Raw genomic sequence first — 24,663 nt, forward strand, 5'->3', positions numbered from 1 at the left:
TATGCGTGTACTTCAACTGGTGTATACTAACTAATAGTACTCAAGCTTGAGGAACCATGGGTTGGGTGCTCTATATCTGGTTACTTCCTCTGTACTAACTTGTTCCTGTTTGCCTCTGAACGTCTGATCTGCGCGTCTTCATCTGCTGTCGCTGCTTCTACTACTACTACTGCTGCCACTGCTATGGCGGTGGCTGCCTTGGTAATGGTGGTGGTGGTGACGGTATGGGTGATGGTGATGACGTATGTAGTGGTGCAGAGGAGAGTGCACTCTTCGCCAAAATCCAGAATCATGTGTAAGACAAAATGTAGTATTTTCAGCTTCTTGAGGAACCAGCTATGAAACCTGACTGAGGTAGCCGTTTTCTTAAAAGATGTCATATTCACTGCATTACACTTTGTTCTCAGACAAATTCAGTGATTAATATTTGTTCGTAAGTTGCATGTGGTGGTGCTCAGTCAGGTCTCTGATGCTGTGCTTGCTGGCATTAGCACGTGGCCCACACCTGCCCAGATGGAGGGACATACATACTCGTGCAAACATCAATAGCCTCACGAGATCACACTACCTGTTGTCAGAGGTACCTGGAGACGGGTCGCTACTGCATGGGGAACCTGTTTGTGGCATCTTGGATTGGTATTTCTCACTAACCACTATCTTCCTTCTCACTAAAGTTATATCTACTCACTAGTAGCAGCCTCAGGGAAGAGCACACCTGTGAACTACCCAGAGCACCGCACTGAAGTCATACATTGAAGCAAGGCTCTGAGCCTCACATAACCACTGAATTAATGCTTTGGCCTGTCATTTTACTTGTTTTACGAAACAGAGAAAAGACCAGCAATCATGCCAGAGTGCAAAAAAAATAACATGCTTATTTTTCACACTTTTATGACAGGATGCTACTAAAAATGATGTGCACCGACCTTCTACACTGCATACATATTACCAATAACCATGTTTACTTGATAAGCAGGCGAGGCCCCAGTATGACCCCCCTGCCCTAGTTAATTCCAAGCCTGGGTGGCCTATGTGTAAGTCCATTCTTGTTTACATGTCACCTACCCTAGTCGCCTCACGGACACACACACACACACACACACACACGCACGCACACACACACACGCACGCACGCACACACACAGTGATTACATAGTGATTACATAGTGATTACATAGTGATTACATAGTGGGAACACTTCACTCTGGAGGTCCCAAGGTGGTAATAGCAGTGATGTATAACCCACCACAGAACAGCAGGAGGCCAAGGCAAGAGTACGACGAGAGCAATAGAGCGATGGTTGACACACTGGCTAGAGTGGCCAGAAGAGCTCATGCATGCAGGGCAAAGCTCCTGATCATGGGTGACTTTAACCACAAGGAGATCGAATGGGAGAACTTGGACCCACATGGGGGCCAAGATACATGGAGGGCTAAGATGATGGAGGTGGTACTGGAGAACTTCATGTACCAACACGTAAGGGACACTACAAGAGAGAGAGGAGAGGATGAACCAGCAAGGCTGGACTTAGTATTCACCTTCAGTAGTGCAGATATCGAGGACATCACATATGAAAGACCCCTTGGGGCCAGTGACCATGTGGTTTTAAGCTTCGAATACACAGTAGAGCTACAAGTGGAGGGAGAAGCAGGAAGGCCAGGACGAATGAAGCCAAACTACAAGAAAGGGGAATACACAGGAATGAGGAACTACCTGAACGGGGTTCAGTGGGACAGAGAACTGGCAGGGAAGCCAGTTAATGAGATGATGGAATATGTAGCAACAAAATGCAAGGAGGCTGAGGAGAGGTTTGTACCCAAGGGTAACAGGAGTAATGAAAAAGCCAGGATGAGCCCATGGTTTACCCAAAGGTGCAGGGAGGCAAAAACCAAGTGTGCTAGGGAATGGAAGAAATATAGAAGGCAAAGGACCCAGGAGAATAAGGAGAACAGTCGTAGAGCCAGAAACGAATATGCACAGATAAGAAGGGAGGCCCAAAGACAATATGAAAATGACATAGCAGCGAAAGCCAAATCTGACCCGAAACTGTTGTACAGCCACATCAGGAGGAAAACAACAGTCAAGGACCAGGTAATCAGGCTAAGGAAGGAAGGAGGAGAGACAACAGGAAATGACCGTGAAGTATGTGAAGAACTCAACAAGAGATTCAAAGAAGTGTTCACAGAGGAGACAGAAGGGACTCCAGAAAGACGGAGAGGTGGGGCACACCACCAAGTGCTGGACACAGTGCACACAACCGAGGAAGAAGTGAAGAGGCTTCTGAGTGAGCTAGATACCTCAAAGGCAATGGGGCCAGATAACATCTCCCCATGGGTATTGAGAGAGGGAGCAGAGGCGCTATGTGTACCCCTAACAACAATATTCAATACATCTATCGAAACAGGGAGATTGCCTGAGGCATGGAAGACAGCAAATGTAGTCCCAATCTTTAAAAAAGGAGACAGACATGAAGCATTAAACTACAGACCAGTGTCACTGACATGTATAGTATGCAAAATCATGGAGAAGATTATCAGGAGAAGAGTGGTGGAACACCTAGAAAGGAATAATCTCATCAACAGCAGCCAGCATGGTTTCAGGGATGGGAAATCCTGTGTCACAAACCTACTGGAGTTCTATGACATGGTGACAGCAGTAAGACAAGAGAGAGAGGGGTGGGTGGATTGCATTTTCTTGGACTGCAAGAAGGCGTTTGACACAGTTCCACACAAGAGATTGGTGCAAAAACTGGAGGACCAAGCAGGGATAACAGGGAAGGCACTACAATGGATCAGGGAATACTTGTCAGGAAGACAGCAGCGAGTCATGGTACGTGGCGAGGTGTCAGAGTGGGCACCTGTGACCAGCGGGGTCCCGCAGGGGTCAGTCCTAGGACCAGTGCTGTTTCTGGTATTTGTGAACGACATGACGGAAGGAATAGACTCTGAGGTGTCCCTGTTTGCAGATGACGTGAAGTTGATGAGAAGAATACACTCGATCGAAGACCAGGCAGAACTACAAAGGGATCTGGACAGGCTGCAGACCTGGTCCAGCAATTGGCTCCTGGAGTTCAATCCCACCAAGTGCAAAGTCATGAAGATTGGGGAAGGGCAAAGAAGGCCGCAGACGGAGTACAGTCTAGGGGGTCAGAGACTACAAACCTCACTCAAGGAAAAAGATCTTGGGGTGAGTATAACACCAGGCACATCTCCTGAAGCGCACATCAACCAAATAACTGCTGCAGCATATGGGCGCCTAGCAAACCTCAGAACAGCATTCCGACATCTTAATAAGGAATCGTTCAGGACCCTGTACACCGTATACGTTAGGCCCATATTGGAGTATGCGGCACCAGTTTGGAACCCACACCTAGCCAAGCACGTAAAGAAACTAGAGAAAGTGCAAAGGTTTGCAACAAGACTAGTCCCAGAGCTAAGAGGTATGTCCTACGAGGAGAGGTTAAGGGAAATCAACCTGACGACACTGGAGGACAGGAGAGATAGGGGGGACATGATAACGACATACAAAATACTGAGAGGAATTGACAAGGTGGACAAAGACAGGATGTTCCAGAGATTGGACACAGTAACAAGGGGACACAGTTGGAAGCTGAAGACACAGATGAATCACAGGGATGTTAGGAAGTATTTCTTCAGCCACAGAGTAGTCAGTAAGTGGAATAGTTTGGGAAGCGATGTAGTGGAGGCAGGATCCATACATAGCTTTAAGCAGAGGTATGATAAAGCTCACGGCTCAGGGAGAGTGACCTAGTAGCGATCAGTGAAGAGGCGGGGCCAGGAGCTCGGACTCGACCCCCGCAACCTCAACTAGGTGAGTACAACTAGGTGAGTACACACACACACACACACAGGAGTACAGGTTAGGAAACCAACAGCTGCAAACGTCAGTTAAAGAAAAGGATCTTGGGGTAAGCATTATAACGAACATGTCCCCTGAGGCACACATCAATCAAATAACTGCTGCAGCATATGGGAGATTGGCAAACCTGAGATTGGCGTTTAGACATCTGAGTAAGGATTCATTCACGACATTGTACACAGTGTACGTAAGGCCTATACTGGAATATGCAGCGCCAGTATGGAACCCTCACTTAGTCAAACACGTCAAGAAATTGGAGAAAGTGCAAAAATTTGCAACACGATTAGTCCCGGAACTTATGAGAAGAGGTTAAGGGAACTCAACCTGATGACACTAGAGGATAGGAGGGATAGAGGGGACATGATAACAACGTATAAGATACTAAGAGGCATTGACAACGTGGACAAGGATCGAATGTTTCAGAGATGGGATACAGAAACACGGGGACACAATTGGAAACTGAAAACCCAGATGAGTCATAGGGATGTTAGGAAGTATTTCTTTAGTCTTAGAGTTGTCAGGAACTGGAATAATCTGGAGAGTAAAGTAGTGGAAGCAAGTTCCATAAATAGCTTTAAGAAGAGGTATGGCAAATACCATGGAGCAGGGAGAGAGTGAATTAGTATCGACCAGTGAAGAGGCGGGGCTAGGAGCTATGACTCGACCCCTGCAACCACATATAGGTGAGTACACAGACACACACACACTAATAACCTACAGGATATTGACTCCCCATATTTCACAAGAATCGTCAACCATAGCCACTTGCTTGTGTGCTCCTGCTCTCTCATACTGTGTGTACCAACAACTTTGTCTTTCTTGTTTTTAGCAGTGTAAGTTTAGTCGCCGTGGGGAAATTTAGAAGATTAATTTAATATTAACACCCCCACATTTTTAAACTTATGAGGAATATGTTAATATTGCGTGAGTGTATTGTTTTTAGTGTTTGTATAGTTTCCTTTTTTTAGGTAGGAGGGGATAGTGGGTTATTATTACATATTCCGAATCAGACGATCCCCTGCAGATAGAAAGACAATTGATAAGCAGATAAACTCGTAAATGTTTATAGTGAATGTATGAAAATGTTCATGATGTAATTAATTAAACAGGGAAGAAGAGTAGTGAATAAAACGTAGTAAGAGGTATATAGGTAATTGAGAGGTGGCGGGAGGGAGGGGGAGAATGAACACAAGATATGGTCAGAACTGTCAATAGCATATGGGTAGCAAGATAAGAGGTTTTCAATAGAGCACAAATCTTCTTTAGCAGCAAGGTTAACAGCTGAGTCAGTCTCCAACAAAACTTCAAGCAGAACACGTATTCGGCTTGGTATCAGGAGCTCATACAGACTGAAGCTAGCAAGGCTAACGTTTGGCCGTAATCCAACAGGGCAACAGCACCCTGTCCGCAAAAACAGCCAAATTCCAGCACGAGAATAAGGGCTCCCCTTCAACACAACCCTTTTCCAGTAGGAGGAACAACCCAAGGACCTGGTAGCCCTGATGACAAACTAACGCATGTAAAATTAACAGTCTGGTTTTAAGGCCTAACTACTGGAGCGAAGGGCGCGCAGAGGTCCAGTCATTTAGATGGTAATGAGGTTAGACGCAACCTCCCCATCCTCCCTGAGACCCGTAGCTCTAGGAAGACCCCCAAGTACTGAGAGAGCCGCAGCTTTAGGAAGACACCAAACACTGAGAGAGCCGCAGCTTTAGGAAGACACCAAGCACTGAGAGAGCCGCAGTTCTCTACCCGAAAAGTTCGCCAGTCGTCAGTATGAGCCACTTGGCAATATAGCCTCGGGGGTTAAATCCGCGCAACGCCGCCAAAATGAACTGGTCCATAAACTGGGTTCACTCACTCACGTCAACGATTCATTGAACACCAAGCACATTAACCCATTAGGATAATTTACCTAACGCATGAACTATTTAAACTGATCCACCCTAGCTGGCTGGGAGCGATGTTGTTGTTAGTGAACCTCGACACTGACCACTCGTGTGCAGGGATTAACACCCTGGGTAACATTCGTGGAATCCATTTATTGTTTAATATTTACTTAAGAAAAGATACGCTTACTGTAATAGGATGGGATGGTTTATGTATAATTGTAATAAATATTAATTTATATTTTGAATTTGTGAATATTATGAGCGCATATATTTGATTAATAGAGGGAATAACTTTTGATCACTTATATTGGATGTCTTAAACTATGATTACAACACGTGTATTATTTGTTATTGTAATTACACCATGCGATAAACTCTTAGTATTTGCAATGTTGTATATCGGTGATTTTAGGGGTTTTAATACACTTGATCAAGTTATCGGCTGTGATTGTCTCCAGTCTGGTGATTCACTGAAGTTTGTGCATGAAAGAAACTTAAAATTTTTTAACATTTTCCACATTTGACTAATACGGGAGTTTTTCTGCATTAGAATCTATCATTCATTTCCCCCCTCCACATAATTATATGTATATAAATTCACTTATAATTATGTAAATATAGGCGCTTTCGGACATCTGAATGTTGCACGAAATTAGTGCACCCAGTGTACTGGTGGCTCAACTAGTAGCGGCCTCAACTCTCATAGTGAGACCGGATCCCCTGACTAGTGGAAACTCGGAGTATGTTTCCTTACACTTGCTGTCCCTGTTAACCTGCCTAGCACTAAGTAGGTACCTGAGTGTTAACCTGCCTAGCACTAAGTAGGTACCTGAGTGTTAACCTACCTAGCACTAAGTAGGTACCTGAGTGTTAACCTACCTAGCACTAAGTAGGTACCTGAGTGTTAACCTACCTAGCACTAAGTAGGTACCTGAGTGTTAACCTGCCTAGCACTAAGTAGGTACCTGAGTGTTAACCTACCTAGCACTAAGTAGGTACCTGAGTGTTAACCTACCTAGCACTAAGTAGGTACCTGAGTGTTAACCTACCTAGCACTAAGTACTTGAGTGTTAACCTACCTGGCACTAAGTAGGTACCGGAGTGTTAACCTACCTAGCACTAAGTAGGTACCTGAGTGTTAACCTACCTAGCACTAAGTACTTGAGTGTTAACCTACCTAGCACTAAGTAGGTACCTGAGTGTTAACCTACCTAGCACTAAGTAGTACTTGAGTGTTAACCTACCTAGCACTAATTAGGTACCTGAGTGTTAACCTACCTAGCACTAAGTAGGTACTTGAGTGTTAACCTACTTAGCACGAAGTAGGTACCTGAGGGTTAACCTACCTAGCACTAAGTAGGTACCCGAGTGTTAACCTACCTAGCACTAAGTAGGTACCTGAGGGTTAACCTACCTAACACTAAGGTACCTGAGTGTTAAGCTACCAAGCATTAAGTAGTACTTGAGTGTTAACCTACCTAGCACTAAGTAGGTACTTGAGTGTTAACCTACCTAACACTAAGGTACCTGAGTGTTAAGCTACCTAGCATTAAGTAGTACTTGAGTGTTAACCTACCTAGCACTAAGTAGGTACCCGAGTGTTAACCTGCCTAGCACTAAGTAGGTACCTGAGTGTTAACCTACCTAGCACTAAGTAGTACTTGAGTGTTAACCTACCTAGCACTAATTAGGTACCTAAGTGTTAACCTACCTAGCACTAAGTAGGTACCTGAATGTTAACCTACCTAGCACTAAGTAGGTACCCGAGCGTTAACCTACCTAGCACTAAGTAGGTACCTGAGTGTTAACTTACCTAGCACTAAGTAGGTACCTGAGTGTTAACCTACCTAGCACTAAGTAGGTACCTGAGTGTTAACCTACCTAGCACAAAGTAGGTACCTGAGTGTTAACCTACCTAGCACTAAGTAGGTACCTGAGTGTTAACCTACCTAGCACTAAGGTACCTGAGTGTTAACCTACCTAACACTAAGGTACCTGAGTGTTAACCTACCTAGCACTAAGGTACCTGAGTGTTAACCTACCTAGCACTAATTAGGTACCTGAGTGGTAACCTACCTAGCACTAAGTAGGTACCTGAGTGGTAACCTACCTAGCACTAAGTAGGTACCCGAGTGTTAACCTACCTTGCACTAAATAGGTACCCGAGTGTTAACCTACCTAGCACTAAGTAGGCACCTGAGTGTTAGCCGAACCCATTCTCACAAGCCACCTGCCTGCTGTTTTCAATGTTTTCAGAGAAAACCCAGCAGTTTGGGCGGTGCGGCCGAGCTGGTAAGTTGAACAAATTACATAACACTCCGATTACCCGTGGTCCACTGGACGAACAAACCTGCAATCGCAAGCATACATTCTCGGCTTTAGCCCTCCGCAAGCAGTTTTTTTTTTTTGTGTGTGTGTGTGTGGTGCGTATTTTTAAACTGCCCACTTCTGCTTATTTTACTGAAAGTTGCTTATCTCCGTTGTTTTTGCGGTACCATCTTTCTCAGCCAATAGATTTTTTTTTTCGTTTTCATCTGTAAGCTTTGTATATTGCAGAGATTTAATTGGTTTTAGTAGTACAGTAGTTGTACTGTCTCAGCGGAAATACCAAGCCATTATTTGACTTTGTTGGGTTATCGCAAGTTAAAACTATATATAATATCGCAATCTTATTGGGTTATCTTAGGTTAAAGTTACATGATATCACCATCATATCATCCTAGGATAGGGCTACAAAATATTACCATCAGATCATCCTAGGATAGAGCTACATAATATTACCATCAGATCATCCTAGGATAGGGCTACATAATATTACCATCAGATCATCCTAGGATAGAGCTACATAATATTACCATCAGATCATCCTAGGATAGAGCTACATAATATTACCATCAGATCATCCTAGGATAGAGCTACATAATATTACCATCAGATCATCCTAGGATAGAGCTCTACTTATCATAATTTACACATACAACATGGACATGCCATCACGACCATCGTACAGACTTACACTGTAAACAGTTTCTAGATTTCACAAATATAGATTATCTTAATTCACTAAAAAGACTAGCAGATATAAGAACATAAGAAGGAAGGAACACTGCAGCAGGCCTACTGGCCCATGCGGGGCAGGTCCATGTCAGCTCCCGGCTTAGACCCAGTCAGGTCACCTCCAGTAAAGGAAGTAGCACGGCATCTGACCCAGTAGCACCAGCTAGTCGGGTCCAACTCACACCCACTCATGTATTTATCTAAACCTATTTTTAAAATTACACAACGTCTTAGCTTCTGTGTAAGAATGGTAATAACGGTACTCGGGATTTTGTTCCAATCATCCACAACTCTATTACCAAACCAGTGCTTTCCTGAATCTGAATTTTTCCAGCTTAAAACCATTGTTGCGAGTCCTGTCTAGGCTAGATATTTTTAGCACGCTATTTACATCCCCTGTATTCACTCCTGTTTTCCATTAATACACCTCAATCATATCCCCCCTAATTCTACGCCTTTCTAGAGAGTGCAGATTCAGGGCCCTCAGCCTATCCTCATAGGGAAGATTTCTGATGCATGGGATCAACTTTGTCATCCTCCTCTGTACGTTTTCCAGTGTATTTATATCCATTCTGTAATACCGTGACCAGAACTGTGCAGCATAATTTAAATGAGGCCTAACCAAGGACAACCTGAGGATTTCGATTATTTATGCTTCTTGATATGAAGCGAAGGATTCTGTTAGCTTTATTGCGAACTCTTATGCACTGTTGTCTTGGTTTCAGATTACTGCTAACCAGAACTCCTAAATCCTTTTCACAATCAGTAATATTAAGATCTACATTATTTAGTTTATATGTGACATGGTTATCTTTTCCAACATTTAGAGCTTTGCATTTGTCTATATTAAGCTGCATCTGCCACTTCTCCGGCCATTGCATCAGTCTATTCAAATCATCCTGGAGTGCTCTAGTGTCCTCATTAGATTGAATTGGACGGCCTGTTTTGGTGTCATCAGCAAATTTGCTTATGTCGCTATTTATTCCCTCATCTATGTCGTTTATGTAAATTGTGAACAACAACGGACCCAACACTGACCCCTGAGGAACACCGCTTGTGACGTGCCCCCATTCTGATTTCTCCCCATTTATGCAAACTCTCTGCTGCCTATTTGTCAGCTATGCCTCTACCCAGGAAAAAAATTCTCCTATTCCGTGTGCCTTAAGTTTTCTCAACAGCCTCTGGTGTGGAACTCTATCGAAAGCCTTACTGAAGTCCATATACACAATATCATATTCATTACAATGATCTACCTCTTCAAATACCTTAGAAAAAAGAGTTAGTAAATTCGTAAGACAGGAACACCCCTTTGTAAAACCGTGTTGAGATTCATTAATCAATTTATGCCTCTCCAGATGGCTACGAATTGCCTCGGAAATTATTGATTCTATAAATTTTCCCACTATGGAGGTAAGGCTTACTGGTCTATAGCTCGAAGCTAAGGACCTGTCACCTGCCTTGTAAATAGATATTACACTTGCCATTTTCCACTTATCTGGCACTGTGCCAGTTTGTAGTGATATGTTGAAAAGATTAGCCAAAGGTTTGCTAAGTTCCTCTTTACATTCCTTTGAAACCCTTGCAAACAATTAATCAGGGCCTGGGGATTTGTTAGGTTTTAATTTCACTATTTGTCTGAGGACCATGTCACTAGTTATCCCAATCGTGCATAGTTTATTATCCTCCTATTCTACATAATTTATTATTTCTGGAATTTCGCTAGTATCTTCCCGAGTAAAAACTGAGAGGAAGTAAATATTGAAAATTTCACACATTTCCTTATCACTGTCAGTGATCTGAGCTGAGTTACTCTTAAGTGGGCCTATCTTGTCCCTAATCTTACTCCAGGATACCTGAAAGAACCCTTTTGGGTTAGTCCTCGAATCCCTTGCGACCTGAGCCTCATAATCCCTTTTTGCTTTTCTTATTCCTTTTTTTTTATTTCTCTTTAATTGAATATATTGATCTCATAACTGCCTATCCCCTCTTTTGACCAATGAGATGTTTTAATTTATTGTTCATCCATTTGAGATCATTTTTGTTAGATCTAATTTCCCTACTTGGAACAAAAGTTGTCTGGGCAGCTAGGACTATGCTCTGGAAAACGTTATATTGGCAATCAACACCACGAACCTGATCCATACCATAGCCAGATCATCCCAGTTCAGCCCACCTAGGTAATTTCTCAGTGCCATGAAATTGGCCAAGTGGAAGTCTGGGACAGAGACTTGATTGCAATTATTTGGGTAATTCCATGATATATTGAAACTAAGTGATTTGTGGTCACTTTTCTCAAGCTCATTAACCTCAAGATTATTAATTAGTAATTCTTTGTTGACAAGAACCAAGTCAAGCAGTTTGTTTCCTCTAATTGATTCTGTCACAAATTGTTTTAAAAAGCAATCCTGAACCGTATCAATAAAGTCACTAGACTCAAGATTTCCTGTCACGTTGTTCCAGTCAGTTTGTTTAAAGTTAAAAATCTCCCATTAACACAACATTTTCATATATAGATGCCTTATGAATTTCGTCCCATAGCAGCTTACTGCACTCTCTATCAAGGTTTGGGGGCCTATAAATCACACCCAAAATTAACTTTTCACGACCCTCGAGAAACTGTAGCCAAACAGATGCTGTGTCCGATGTTTCTAATCTTATATCTTGTTTAACATAATTTAAATTATCTCTGATATACATCGCCACTCCACCACCCTTCTTGTTGACCCTATCATTGTGGAATAGTTTATAACCCTATATGTTGCATTCAGAAGGCATTTCTCTATCTTTAAAGTTGAACCAGGTCTCAGTTATAGCAATAATATCTATATTACCTGAACTTGCAAGAAATCTTAGCTCATCTTATTTCTGAGACTCCTATTTGTATAGTAAACCTTATGGGAGCTAGTCACTCGTTGCCCTCTATTATCTCTCTTTGTTAATCATTTGCTTTGCCTTTACTAGCAACTTTATTTTGAATATTGTCTTTTAAACATATCCCTGAGGTATCCTGGTTATATCTGCTTTCAACCCTAGTACTGCAGCCTGATTGTTTCCCATAGACACCCATACCTCTATAATCTATCAGTTTGAAGTCCTAGACATGTTACCAATAACTCCCTCAGTTGAACTGGCTTGTGCAACCACTCCAGCCCCAGAGAGATGAACGCCATCTCTTGCATACATTTCATGTTTGCCATAGAATATGTCCCAGTTATCAATGAATGGGATTGCAAGTTCCTTGCAGTATCTGTCTAGCCAGCAATTTATACCAATTGCAATAGACATCCATTCATTGCCCACTCCCCATCTAGGGAAGATGCTACATATGATTGGGACCCCTCCCTTAGACCTGACTGCGTCTGTGGCTGACCTGTACTTATCCAGCAGCTCCTGTCTCCTGCTCTTACCGATGTCATTTCCACCAGCACTAAGACAGATAATGGGCTTGTTCCCATTGCCTGACATAATATCCAACCTGCTATGTCACCAACACCAGTTCCTGGGAGGCACACCCTCTATCTGATCTTTCTATCTCTTACAAAAAGCACGATCCATTTAACTTACCTGAGAATTTCCCACAATTAGAATATTCTTACCTTGATTAGCAGGGGAGTCAGTGGTACCTTTAACCTCACTAGCCACTTAAGTACACTCATCCTGGAGAACAGAGAATATATTTCCTACTTTCACATCTTCTGTATTAACCTTATTCTTCTTCCTGAATTGTGAACCACTTGCCACTTAAAGTGGCTGCCACTCTCCAAATCACTGCTGGTAACTCTTTCCTCTTTACCAGCTACAACCATCTCACTCCCAAATTCATCTAGATGAAGCTTTAGCCTCCCATTTTCCTCCTGAAGAAGTAGAACCTCCTTCAATACTTTAATGTGAGATTCTAAAACACTACAAGCCATGGTGCTAGGAACAACCCACGCTAAATCCCAGACAGCTTAGGACAGATATGACCACGTGACCACTGACCTCAGCGTACTGACACAGTTGTATAACAAGAATTTATTTCGACAACGTTTCGCTCTCTTTAGTTTTATGCTAGCTCTGTAGAGTGTATTCATCATCTCTGGGCACTAGGCCTTTCTATCTAAACTAGCCGCTCCTTCCATAGGCCTGACTGAAGCCTCAGGTTTCTCTCGTACAACAGTGTAAGGGTAGAATTTAATATTTAAACAGAAAAAAAATATTTAGATTAGCTAACAGCTTTTAAGAAGTACTGAAACCAGTTTGTCAGGGCTCAGTGAAAAAATGATAGTTTGTATTATGATGCTGTGTGTGTGTGTATTACGCTCTTCATACATCTACTTGTTCTTAAATTGATACTGAATGTATGAATTGATGTTGAAATGCACCTCATACGTCTATATGTATAATATATATACAGAATAGTTAAAGCTGGTCAATTAACAAGAACTCATTTAAAATTAAGTCCTTTCTGAATTTTTCTCTTATACATTGAAATATATTTTTTTCATTTATGTTAGTATAAAAATTAATAATTTTGTACCAAAAGAACCTTAGGAAACTTACCTGGCCTTATTATTATTATTACAAGCGCAATTTAATTTAGCTTAATCCATCTAGATATATTTTATATAAATTTACAGTAATTCAGTAATAAACAAACACAATTAAATATATTTTTTCGTTAGATTCAGAATGATTTTTGCGAAATTATTGCAAACACAAACTTCCACTTGCCGTATTCGGCAAGAAGTGCTTTGCTATTTAAGCCAAAATCGCAAGTTTTACTTGTTCGGCACGATATATATATATATATATATATATATATATATATATATATATATATATATATATATATATATATATATATATATATATATATATATATAGGGAAGTACCACCTCTATAGTTGGAATGGGGACCCTCATCCCCAGAGAAGACAATAAACGTACCTCAGGGAAAACTCAAGGTTCTCCCCGGAGCTGTTTGAATATTTTCTTCTCCTACCACCCCCTATATATTTTATATTCTATGTGAACATTTATTAATAAACAGAATACATTTACAGAAAAAACCTAAACATGAATACAATGGCACAATGTATCAAAGATCATGAATTTCCTCCAGCTCCTCCGAGGCTGGACCCGAGCCAAGTATGCAGCAAGCATTTCCCCTCTGGATGGCTATGCTGAGGCGCTGGAACATGAAAGTGGCTGCCCTTGGGTGCATATATAATATATATATATATATATATATATATATATATATATATATATATATATATATATATGCACACACACACACACACACATTAACATAAATGAAAAAAAATATATTTAAACGTATAAGAAATTTTTTTTAGGATTTAATTATATATGAGTTCTTGCTAAGTGACCAATTTTACCTATTGGCATATGTATATGTATATATATATATATATATATATATATATATATATATATATATATATATATATATATATATATATATATAAAAGTATAGGGAGGTACCACCTCTAGAACTGTCATAGGGACCCTCATCCTCAGAGAAAAGAATAAACTTGCTTCAGGGAAAACTCAAGGTTCTCCCTGAAGCTGTTTGAGAATTTTCTCCTACCACCCCCTATATTTCAAGTATGTTTTATTTAAAGACAAAATACATTGGCCAAACATTCACAAAAATACAACAGAAAGTAAAACAACATAGGTAACTCAGAGCTACATCTCGAATACTTCGTCCAGCTCCCCTGCGGTGGGCCGCGTGCCCAGAATGCTGCAGGCATTTCCTCTCTGGATCGCAACACTGAGTCTCTGAAAGAGGAAGCTGGTCGCCCTGTGGTCCTTGGTTTCTATGATGAGCTTTTCACCCAGCTCTTTGAGGAACTTTAGAGCACACTTGCCCCATGCTCCAAGGGTCTCCGACCCTATTGGAATGAAGTTATAGCAAGGGGGAAGGTCTTCATATTTTATATATATATATATATATATATATATATATATATATATATATATATATATATATATATATATATATGTACACACACACACACATACACCCACACACACACACACACACACACCATGAAATACATTTACCACTGGGTAGGTGTACATCGCCATACCAATCCGACACCTCTCTTTCGTACTCTCCCTTCCCCTCCCAGCGTGGTACTGATACCTTACTGTGTCCCACAGGACGTGGGTTCGAGGTGCCATCGTACTGATGTTCCTGCTGGGACTGACGTGGACATTTGGGCTGCTCTACCTCAACCAGGCCTCCGTGGTCATGGCCTACATCTTCACTGTTCTCAACTCCCTCCAGGGACTCTTCATCTTCATATTCCATTGTGTCCAGAACGACAAGGTGAGTGCTGCCCTCTCCACCTGGGTTACATGTCCCCCCCCCTCCCAGGGGAAGAGTAAGAGAGAGTAGATAAAAAGTAGAATGAGAGTAGATATAGTAGAAATGAGAGAGGAGAGTAGAGAGAGATACGAGTGATAAGAGAGAGAAAGAGTAGATAGAGCAACAGAGAGTAATATAGGGAGAGGGAGTGAGGGAGGCCGGGAATGAAAACTGTTCTGAGAGACTGTAAATGATAAGCTTAATGAGTCTCTTCCAATGAATTCTGTAAATAAAATCATCCTAATTTCCCCTCCCATTCCTCTCTCCCTCCTCTCCCAATCCCTGTAATGAATCTGCGTATATTACTGCTTAAATATCCAGATGGTGGTGTGTGGGGGTTAATGTTAGTGTTGTGTGGAAGGTAATGAGTGTGGGAGTTAATGTTGTAGGAGTCAGTGTCTAACTGTATTAATTAAAGTAGCTCAGTTGAATATAAATGTCTGGGTTGTGGGTGTGTCTGTTATATTTTAAGACTAATTCACTAAAAGTATTTTATGTTTAGCTTGGTATGTTGGTTTACTTATTCCTGTGTTGGTTCACTTAATGCTGTCTTGGTTGACTCATATATTAACCCTGTTGTTGTCTCACGCTTACCACAGTTCAAATTTAATTTTACACTAATTTATGTAACAATTTGATACTTGTAGCACTGTATTAGACATTTGTAAACTTTTTCCTTTACCCAGCTACAGTAATTTTATTTTTTTGTGAGTAATTTTTTTTTGTTTGAGGTGGGGTATGTGATGGGTATGAGCGCGTGGCGGTGGGCGCCTCACTCACAGTCTGGGTACATTTTGTGTGTCTGTACCCGGTAGGTGAAGAAGGAGTTACGTAGGGCTGGGCGCCGCCACCCCTGGCTGCGGGCGTGCCTGTGTGCCCCCTCCGAGCGCTCGCACACCAGCAAGGACACCCGCACCTCCCACAATGCCGGCTCCCACTCACAGCCCAACTCTCACGCCTCTCATACAGTGGGTACCTCTTCCCACGACGCCCACACTTGCCCCAACGCCCAGGCCACCACCCACGCCCACCCCATCACCCACATCCAGCTACCACCTACCCTCAACCCTCTCACCCCACACAACCTCTCCCATGCCGATCCCACTATCCTGGATGAGTCTGGGGCCCCTGTAGGCGTCCTCAACGCCGTCCTTCACCTCCCAGTCTATCCTTCCTCTTCCTCTTGTGAGTCCACTTCGTCCTCCTCTACGTCTCCGCCAGACTATCAGAACGCTCTTCCCTTCCACATCCAACAGGTCAATGCGGCACAGATCTATTCCTCGCCCCCTCCCACCCCAACCTTGTCCCAGCTGTACGACACAGCCGGCCCCACCTTGGCGTCGGCTGCGCTGCAGCACTACATACAGCCCCGCACCAATCCCCTCACCCTGGGTCCTCACCTCTTGCCACAGCAGCAACAGACACTCTCTCTTAGTCCATCTATGCTTCAGGCTGCCCTCTCTTCTCTCCATCACTCCAACCCCAAAGCATTGCAAACTCTCGATCACCACCACTATCATAACCTCCTCCAGTTCCCGTTAGCTGCAATCCATTTAACTCCAGATGACTCAAACTACCTCCAACCCAAATCGCATCTTACCTCCATCACCACTACCAGCCTCCAACATCCTCCTCCACATCTTACCTCCAGCACTATCAACACCACCAGCCTCCAGCATCCTCCACATTTTACCGCCAACACCACCACCAGCCTTCAGCATCTTCCACATCTTGCTTCCAACACCATCACCACCACCAGTCTCCAACATCCTCCACCATCTGGCGAGAGCATCCTATCTCCCCACACTCCTCCCTCCAAGACTAGCTATCTATCTCCACCTACCTCCGTCCATTCCATCAGACAATCCCTGAAGGGAGACCAGACCTTATCCCCTGCCACCCCTTCCCCAACCTCCACCACCTCCACCATCACCACCACAGCCTCCACCACCCTAGCCCCAAGCACACCCAAGAGTAAAGCTCCCCCTCGAAAGCCGGAGAGGCCGCAAAAGAACAGCAGCATCAATATGAAAGGTATTTTAATGTGTGGCTTGCAGAAGCGACTAGAGCCATACCACGCTCGCTATCATGTCACTCACTGCAAGACTTCAGCAAATACTCACTGCCAACATTGAAGGGCTGCTTATGTAACCGACGGTAGAAGGGGTAGGGAGCTCTAGAGCACAAGGTCCGCTATTAACGCTTCTCTTTACTCTTGACCAGAACATTCTTGGTAGGAGACAGCAAGAGGTACTGCGGCATGTACGTGTACACAGTTGTGCAGATAGTTCCTTTAGGTAATGAGGGCGAGGGTAACCGTGAACCCTGGTGGTGGGTAGCGTAACTCTCAGCATGAACAAGTTAGTTAAGTACCACACGCTGCCAACAAGCCTCACACTACAACACTATAACAACACAAGGTCAGCGTACGCATGCTTGTATGTCTAAATGTAAAAATGTTGTTTAGTCATGGGAGCGGTGTAAGATGCGCGATGAGAGGTAAAGAACAAGTGACAAGGTTTTAGACATATACTACGCAGGGATGAGCGGATGGCTCGCTGCTCTCCCAACATGCATGGAAATCGACATAGTGTAACTTTATCCTGCTATCGGATGCACAGTCAAAACTGACGTGATGTAGACTCATGCATGCAGGATGAGGCTAGCTGCCCCCGAGCTCCCCCTCCCCCCATTCCTGTGTTCATGGGAGACTACTGGTGACTTGGTATAGCGAGTCTTTGCTCCGAAGGAGGGCCAGTATCGACTTCACCTCGCAATCAATGCATACAATTTTATCATAACTTTCCACCCTGTTCGTCCCAGTTTCTCTTCGCCACGTTATGAGCACTAGATACTTAAAAATGTTTCCTTCAGGCCAGTGAACACAGACGTCAGGCCAGTACGATCACGAACATTAAATGTAAGTATTTACTTTTACCAAGTGCTCCCTGCCAAAAGTTGTTCAGTATGGCGGCGCACATTGTTATTGTTCTTTGTAGTGGGAACAAGATGATTATATTCACCAAAAACATTAAAACCGTGAGGGAATAATTCACCGCAGCGAAGGAGTATAAATTGTAACACCGAGAATCATCCAGAACTGGGCATCATCCAGCACTAGGAATAATGCAGTAATGGGAATCATCCAGCACTGGGAGTCGTCCAGTACTGGGCATCATCCAGCACCGGGAATCATACAGCACCGGGATTTATCCAGTACTGGGCATCATCCAGCCCTGACAATCATCCAGCACTGGGCATCATCCAGCACTGGTAATCATCCAGCATTAGGAATCACCCAGTAATGGGAATCATCCAGCACTGGGAATAATCCAGCACTGGGAGTTATCAAGTAATGGGAATCATCCAGCACTGGGCATCATCTAGCAATGTGAATCATGCAGCACTGGGAATAATCCAGCATTAGGAATCACCCAGTAATGGGAATCATCCAGCACTGGGAATAATCCAGCACTGGGAGTTATCAAGTAATGGGAATCATCCAACACTGGGCATCATCCAGCATTGGGAGTCATCCAGTACTGGGCATCATCCAGCAATGGGAATCATCCAGCACTTGGAATAATCCAGTAATGGGAATCATCCAGCACTGGGCATCATCCAGCACTGGCATCATCCAGCACTTGGAATAATCCAGTAATGGGAATCATCCAGCACTGGGCATCATACAGCACTGGGCATCATCCAACACTGGGAATAATCCAGAACTAGGAATAATTAAGTACTGGGAATCATCCAGCACTGAGAATCATACAACACTGGGAGTCATGCAGCACTGGGCATCCACGACTGGGAGTCATCCAGCACTGGGCATTATCCGGCACTAGGAATCATCCAGTACTGTGCATCATCCAGCACTAGGAATAATCCAGTAATGGGAATCATCCAGCACTGGGTATCATCCAACACTGGAAATCATCCAGCACTGGGCATCATCCAGTACTGGGCATCATCCATCACTAGGAATAATCCAGTAATGGGAATCATCCAGCATTAGGAATCACCCAGTAATGGGAATCATCCAGCACTGGGCATCATCCAGCACTGAATCATGCACCACTGGGAATCATCCAACACTGGGAATCATCCAGAACTAGGAATAATACAGTACTGGGAATTATCCAGCACCGGGAATCATACAGCACCGGGATTTATCCAGTACCGGGCATCCAGCACTGGGAGTCATCCATTACTGGGCATCATCCAGCACTGGGAATCATCAAGCACTGGGATTCATCCAGTACTGGACATCATCCAGCATTGGGCATCATCCAGCACTGGGAATCATCCAGCATTAGGAATCACCCAGCACTGGGCATCATCCAGCACTGTGAATCATGCAACACTGGGAATAATCCAGCACTGGGAGTCACCAAGTAATTGGAATCATCCAGCACTGGGAATCATCCAGAACTAGGAATAATTAAGTACTGGGAATCATCCGGCACTGGGCATCATCCAGCACTTGGAATAATCCAGTAATGGGAATCATCCAGCACTGGGTATCATCCAGCATTAGGAATCACCCAGTAATGGGAATCATCCAGAACTAGGAATAATACAGTATTGGGAATTATCCAGCAGTGGGAATCATCCAGCACTGGGATTCATCCAGTACTGGGCATCATCCAACACTAGGAATAATCCAGTAATGGAAATCATCTAGCACTGGGCATCATCCAGCACTAGGAATAATCCAGTAATGGGAATCATCCAGCACTGAATCATGCAACACTGGGAATCATCCAGCACTGAGTCATCCATTACTGGGCATCATCAAGCAATGGGAATCATCCAGCACTGGAATTCATCCAGTACTGGGCATCATCCAGCACTAGGAATAATCCAGTAATGGGAATCATCCAGAACTAGGAATAATTAAGTACTGGGAATCATCTAGCACTGGGAATCGTCCAGCACTGAGAATCATACAACACTGGGAGTCATCCAGTACTAGGCATCATCCAGCACTAGGAATAATCCAGTAATGGGAATCATCAAGCACTGGGAATCATCCAGCATTAGGAATCACCCAACACTGGGAATCATCCAGCATTAGGAATCATCCAGCACTGTGAATCATGCAGAACTGGGAATAATCCAGTTCTGGGAATCATCCAACAGTGGGAATCATCTAACACTGGGCATCATCCAGCACTGGGAGTCATACAGTACTGGGCATCATCCAGCAATGGGAATCATCCAGCACTGGGATTCATCCAGTACTGGGCATCATCCAGCACTAGGAATAATCCAGTAATGGGAATCATCTAGCACTGAGCATCATCCAGCACTGGGAATCCAACACTGGGAATGATCCAGCAATGGGCATCGTCCAGCACTGGGAGTCATCCAGTACTGGGCATCATCCAGCACTGGGAGTCATACAGTACTGGGCATCATCCAGCAATAGGAATCATCCAGCACTGGGATTCATCCAGTACTGGGCATCATCCAGCACTAGGAATAATCCAGTAATGGGAATCATCTAGCACTGGGCATCATCCAGCACTGGGAATTCAACACTGGGAATCATCCAGCACTGGGAATGATCCAGCAATGGGCATCGTCCAGCACTGGGAGTCATCCAGTCCTGGGCATCATCCAGCAGTGGGATTCATCCAGTACTGGGCATTATCCAGCACTAGGAATAATCCAGTAATGGGAATCAAGCACTGGAAATCATCCAGCACTGGGAATCATCCAGCACCGGGCATCATCCAGCACTAGGAATCACCCAGTAATTTGAATCATCCAGCACGGAGTCATTAGTACTGGGCATCATCCAGCACTAGGAATAATCCAGTAATGGGAATCGTCCAGCACTGGGAATCACGCAGCATTAGGAATCAGTAATGGGAATCATCCAGCACTGGGCATCATCCAGCACTGAATCATGCAGCACTGGGAATCATCCAGCACTGGGAATCATCAGGCACTGGTAATCATGCAGCACTTGGGCATCATCCAGCACTGGGAGTCGTCCAATACTGGGCATCAACAAAGCACTAGAAATAATCCAGTAATGGGAATCATCCAGCACTGGGCATCATACAGCACTGAGAATCATCCAGCACTGGGAATCATCCAGAACTATGATGAATAATTAAGTACTGGGAATCATCCAGCACTGGGAATCATCCAGCACTGAGAATCATACAACACTGATAGTCATGCAGCACTGGGCATCATCTAGGACTGGGAGTCATCCAGCACTGGGCATCATCCGGCACTAGGAATCATCCAGCACTGGGAATAATCCAGTAATGGGAATCATCCAGCACTAGGTATCATCCAGCTCTGGGAATCATCCAGCACTGGGAATCATCCAGCATTAGGAATCACCCAGCACTGGGAATCATCCAGCATTAGGAATCACCCAGCACTGAGAATCATCCAGCATTAGGAATCACCCAGTAATGGGAATCATCCAGCAGTGGGAATCATCTAACACTGGGCATCATCCAGCACTGGGAGTCATTAAGTACTGGGAATCATCCAGCACTGGGCACCATCCAGCACTAGGAATAATCCAGTAATGGGAATCATCTAGCACTGGGCATCATCCAGCACTGGGAATCATCCAGCACTGGGAATCATCCAGCACTGGGCATCATCCAGCACTGGAAATCATCCAGCAGTGGGATTCATCCAGTACTGGGCATCATCCAGCACTAGGAATAATCCAGTAATGGGAATCATCCAGCACTGGGGATCATCCAGCATTAGGAATAATCCAGTAATGGGAATCATCCAGCACTGGGAGTCATGCAGCACTGGGCATCATCCAGCACTGGGAATCACCCAGCATTAGGAATCACTCAGTAATGGGAATCATCCAGCACTTGGAATCGTCCAGCACTGGGAGTCATCCAGTACTGGGCATCGTCCAGCACTAGGAATAATCCAGTAATGGGAATCATCGAGCACTGGGCATTATCCAGCACTGAATCATGCAGCACTGGGAATCATCCAGCACTTGGAATCATCCAGCACTGGGAGTCATCCAGTACTGGGCATCATCCAGCACTAGGAATAATGCAGTAATGGGAATCATCCAGCACTGGGCATCATCCAGCCCTGGGCATCATCCAGCTCTGGGAATCATCCAACACTGGGAATCCTGCAGCACTAGGAATCACCCAGTAATGGGAATCATTTAGCACTGGGCATCATGCAGCACTGCGAATAATCCAGTAATGGGAATCATCCTGCACTAGGAATCACCCAGTAATGGGAACCATCCAGCACTGGGCATCATCCAGTACTGGGCATCATCCAGCACTAGGAATAATCCAGTAATGGGAATCATCCAGCACTGGGCATTATCCAACACAAGGAATCATCCACCACTGGGCATCATCCAGCACTAGGAATCACCCAGTACTGGGAATCATCAAACACCGGGCATCATCCAGCACTGGGCATCATCCAGCACTAGGAATATCCAGCACTAGGAATCATCCAGCACTGGGAATCACCAGCACTGGGAATCATCCAGCACTGGGCATCATCCAGCACTGGGAATCACCAGCACTGGGAATCATCCAGCACTGGGAATCATCCAGCACTGGGCATCATCCAGCACTGGGAATCACCAGCACTGGGCATCATCCAGCACTGGGAATCATCCAGCACTGGGCATCATCCAGCACTGGGAATCATCCAGCACTGGGAATCATCCAGCACTGGGCATCATCCAGCACTGGGAATCATCCAGCACTGGGAATCATCCAGCACTGGTTATCATCCAGCACTGGGAATCACCAGCACTGGGCATCATCCAGCACTCGGAATCATCCAGCACTGGGCATCATCCAGCACTGGGAATCATCCAGCACTGGGAATCATCCAGCACTATGAATCACCAGCACTGGGCATTATCCAGCACTGGGCATCTTCCAGCACTGGGCACATCCAGCACGGCATCATCCAGCACTGGGAATCACCAGCACTGGGCATCATCCAGCACTGGGAAGCATCCAGCACTGGGAATCGCCAGCACTGGGCATCATCCAGCACTGGGCATCATCCAGCACTGGGAATCATCCAGCACTGGGCATCATCCAGCACTGGGAATCATCCAGCACTGGGAATCATCCAGCACTGGGCATCATCCAGCACTGGGCATCATCCAGCACTGGGCATCATCCAGCACTGGGAATCATCCAGCACTGGGAATCGCCAGCACTGGGCATCATCCAGCACTGGAAATCATCCAGCACTGGGCATCATCCAGCACTGGGAATCACCCAACACTGGGAATCATCCAGCACTGGGCATCATCCAGCACTGGGAATCATCCAGCACTGGGAATCACCAGCACTGGGAATCACCAGCACTGGGCATCATCCAGCACTGGGAATCATCCAGCACTGGGAATCACCAGCACTGGGCATCATCCAGCACTGGGAATCACCAGCACTGGGCATCATCCAGCACTGGGAATCGCCAGCACTGGGTATCATCCAGCACTGGGCATCATCCAGCACTGGGAATCATCCAGCACTGGGCATCATCCAGCACTGGGAATCACCAGCACTGTGCATCATTCAGCACTGGGAATCATCCAGCTCTGGGAACCACCACCACTGGGCATCATCTAGCACTGGGAATCACCAGCACTGGGCATGACCCAGCACTGGGAATCACCAGCACTGGGCATCATCCAGCACTGGGAATCACCAGCACTGGGAATCATCCAGCACTGGGCATCATACAGCACTGGGAATCATCCAGCACTGGGCATCAGCACTGGGCATCATCCAGCACTGGGAATCATCCAGCACTGAATCACCAGCACTGGGCATCATCCAGCACTGGGAATCACCAGCACTGGGCATCATCCAGCACTCGGAATCATCCAGCACTGGGAATCGCCAGCACTGGGCATCATCCAGCACTGGGAATCACCAGCACTGGGTATCATCCAGCACTGGGCATAATCCAGCACTGGGCATCATCCAGCACTGGGAAAAATCCAGCACTGGGCATCACCAGCACTGGGAATCATCCAGCACTGGGAATCATCCAGCGCAGGCATCATCAGCACTGGGTATCATCCAGCACTGGGAATCATCCAGCACTGTGAATCATCCAGCACTGGGAATCATCCAGCACTGGGAATCATCCAGCACTGGTTGTGTCACCTTTTAGAATCACCAGCACTGGGCATCATCCAGCACTGAATCATCAGCGCTGGGCATCATCCAGCACTGGGAATCACCAGCACTGGGCATCATCCAGCACTGGGAATCGTCGGCACTGGGCATCATCAACATAGTGGATGTCGCTTTGGGCATATCCGGCGCAGAATCATCCATTTTGAATCATCGGCACTGGTTAACATCAGCACTGGACATCATCCAGCACTGAAATCCACCAGCACTTCGGGCATCCAGCACTGGGAATCATCGGCGCTGGAATCATCCGGCGC

General features: G+C 44.8%; 1 protein-coding gene across 4 annotated transcripts in view; it reads left to right on the forward strand.

Moving 5' to 3' along the window:
* The window catches only part of LOC128698575 (adhesion G protein-coupled receptor L3-like), a 186,742-nt gene that overhangs the window by 126,245 nt on the left and 35,834 nt on the right, over positions 1-24,663 (forward strand). For 2 of the 4 annotated variants that reach the window (XM_070084942.1, XM_070084941.1), the window contains exons 9-10: positions 251-295; positions 14,999-15,167. In XM_070084942.1, coding sequence (XP_069941043.1) covers positions 251-295; positions 14,999-15,167 — 214 coding nt within the window. Of the gene's footprint in view, positions 1-250; positions 296-14,998; positions 15,168-16,021; positions 16,175-24,663 lie in introns of all 4 variants that reach the window. The other 2 variants (XM_070084940.1, XM_053790877.2) reach the window with 2 other exon arrangements.

The sequence above is a fragment of the Cherax quadricarinatus genome, chromosome 14 (genome assembly GCF_038502225.1).
Source record: "Cherax quadricarinatus isolate ZL_2023a chromosome 14, ASM3850222v1, whole genome shotgun sequence".
Taxonomy (NCBI): Eukaryota; Metazoa; Arthropoda; class Malacostraca; order Decapoda; family Parastacidae; genus Cherax; species Cherax quadricarinatus.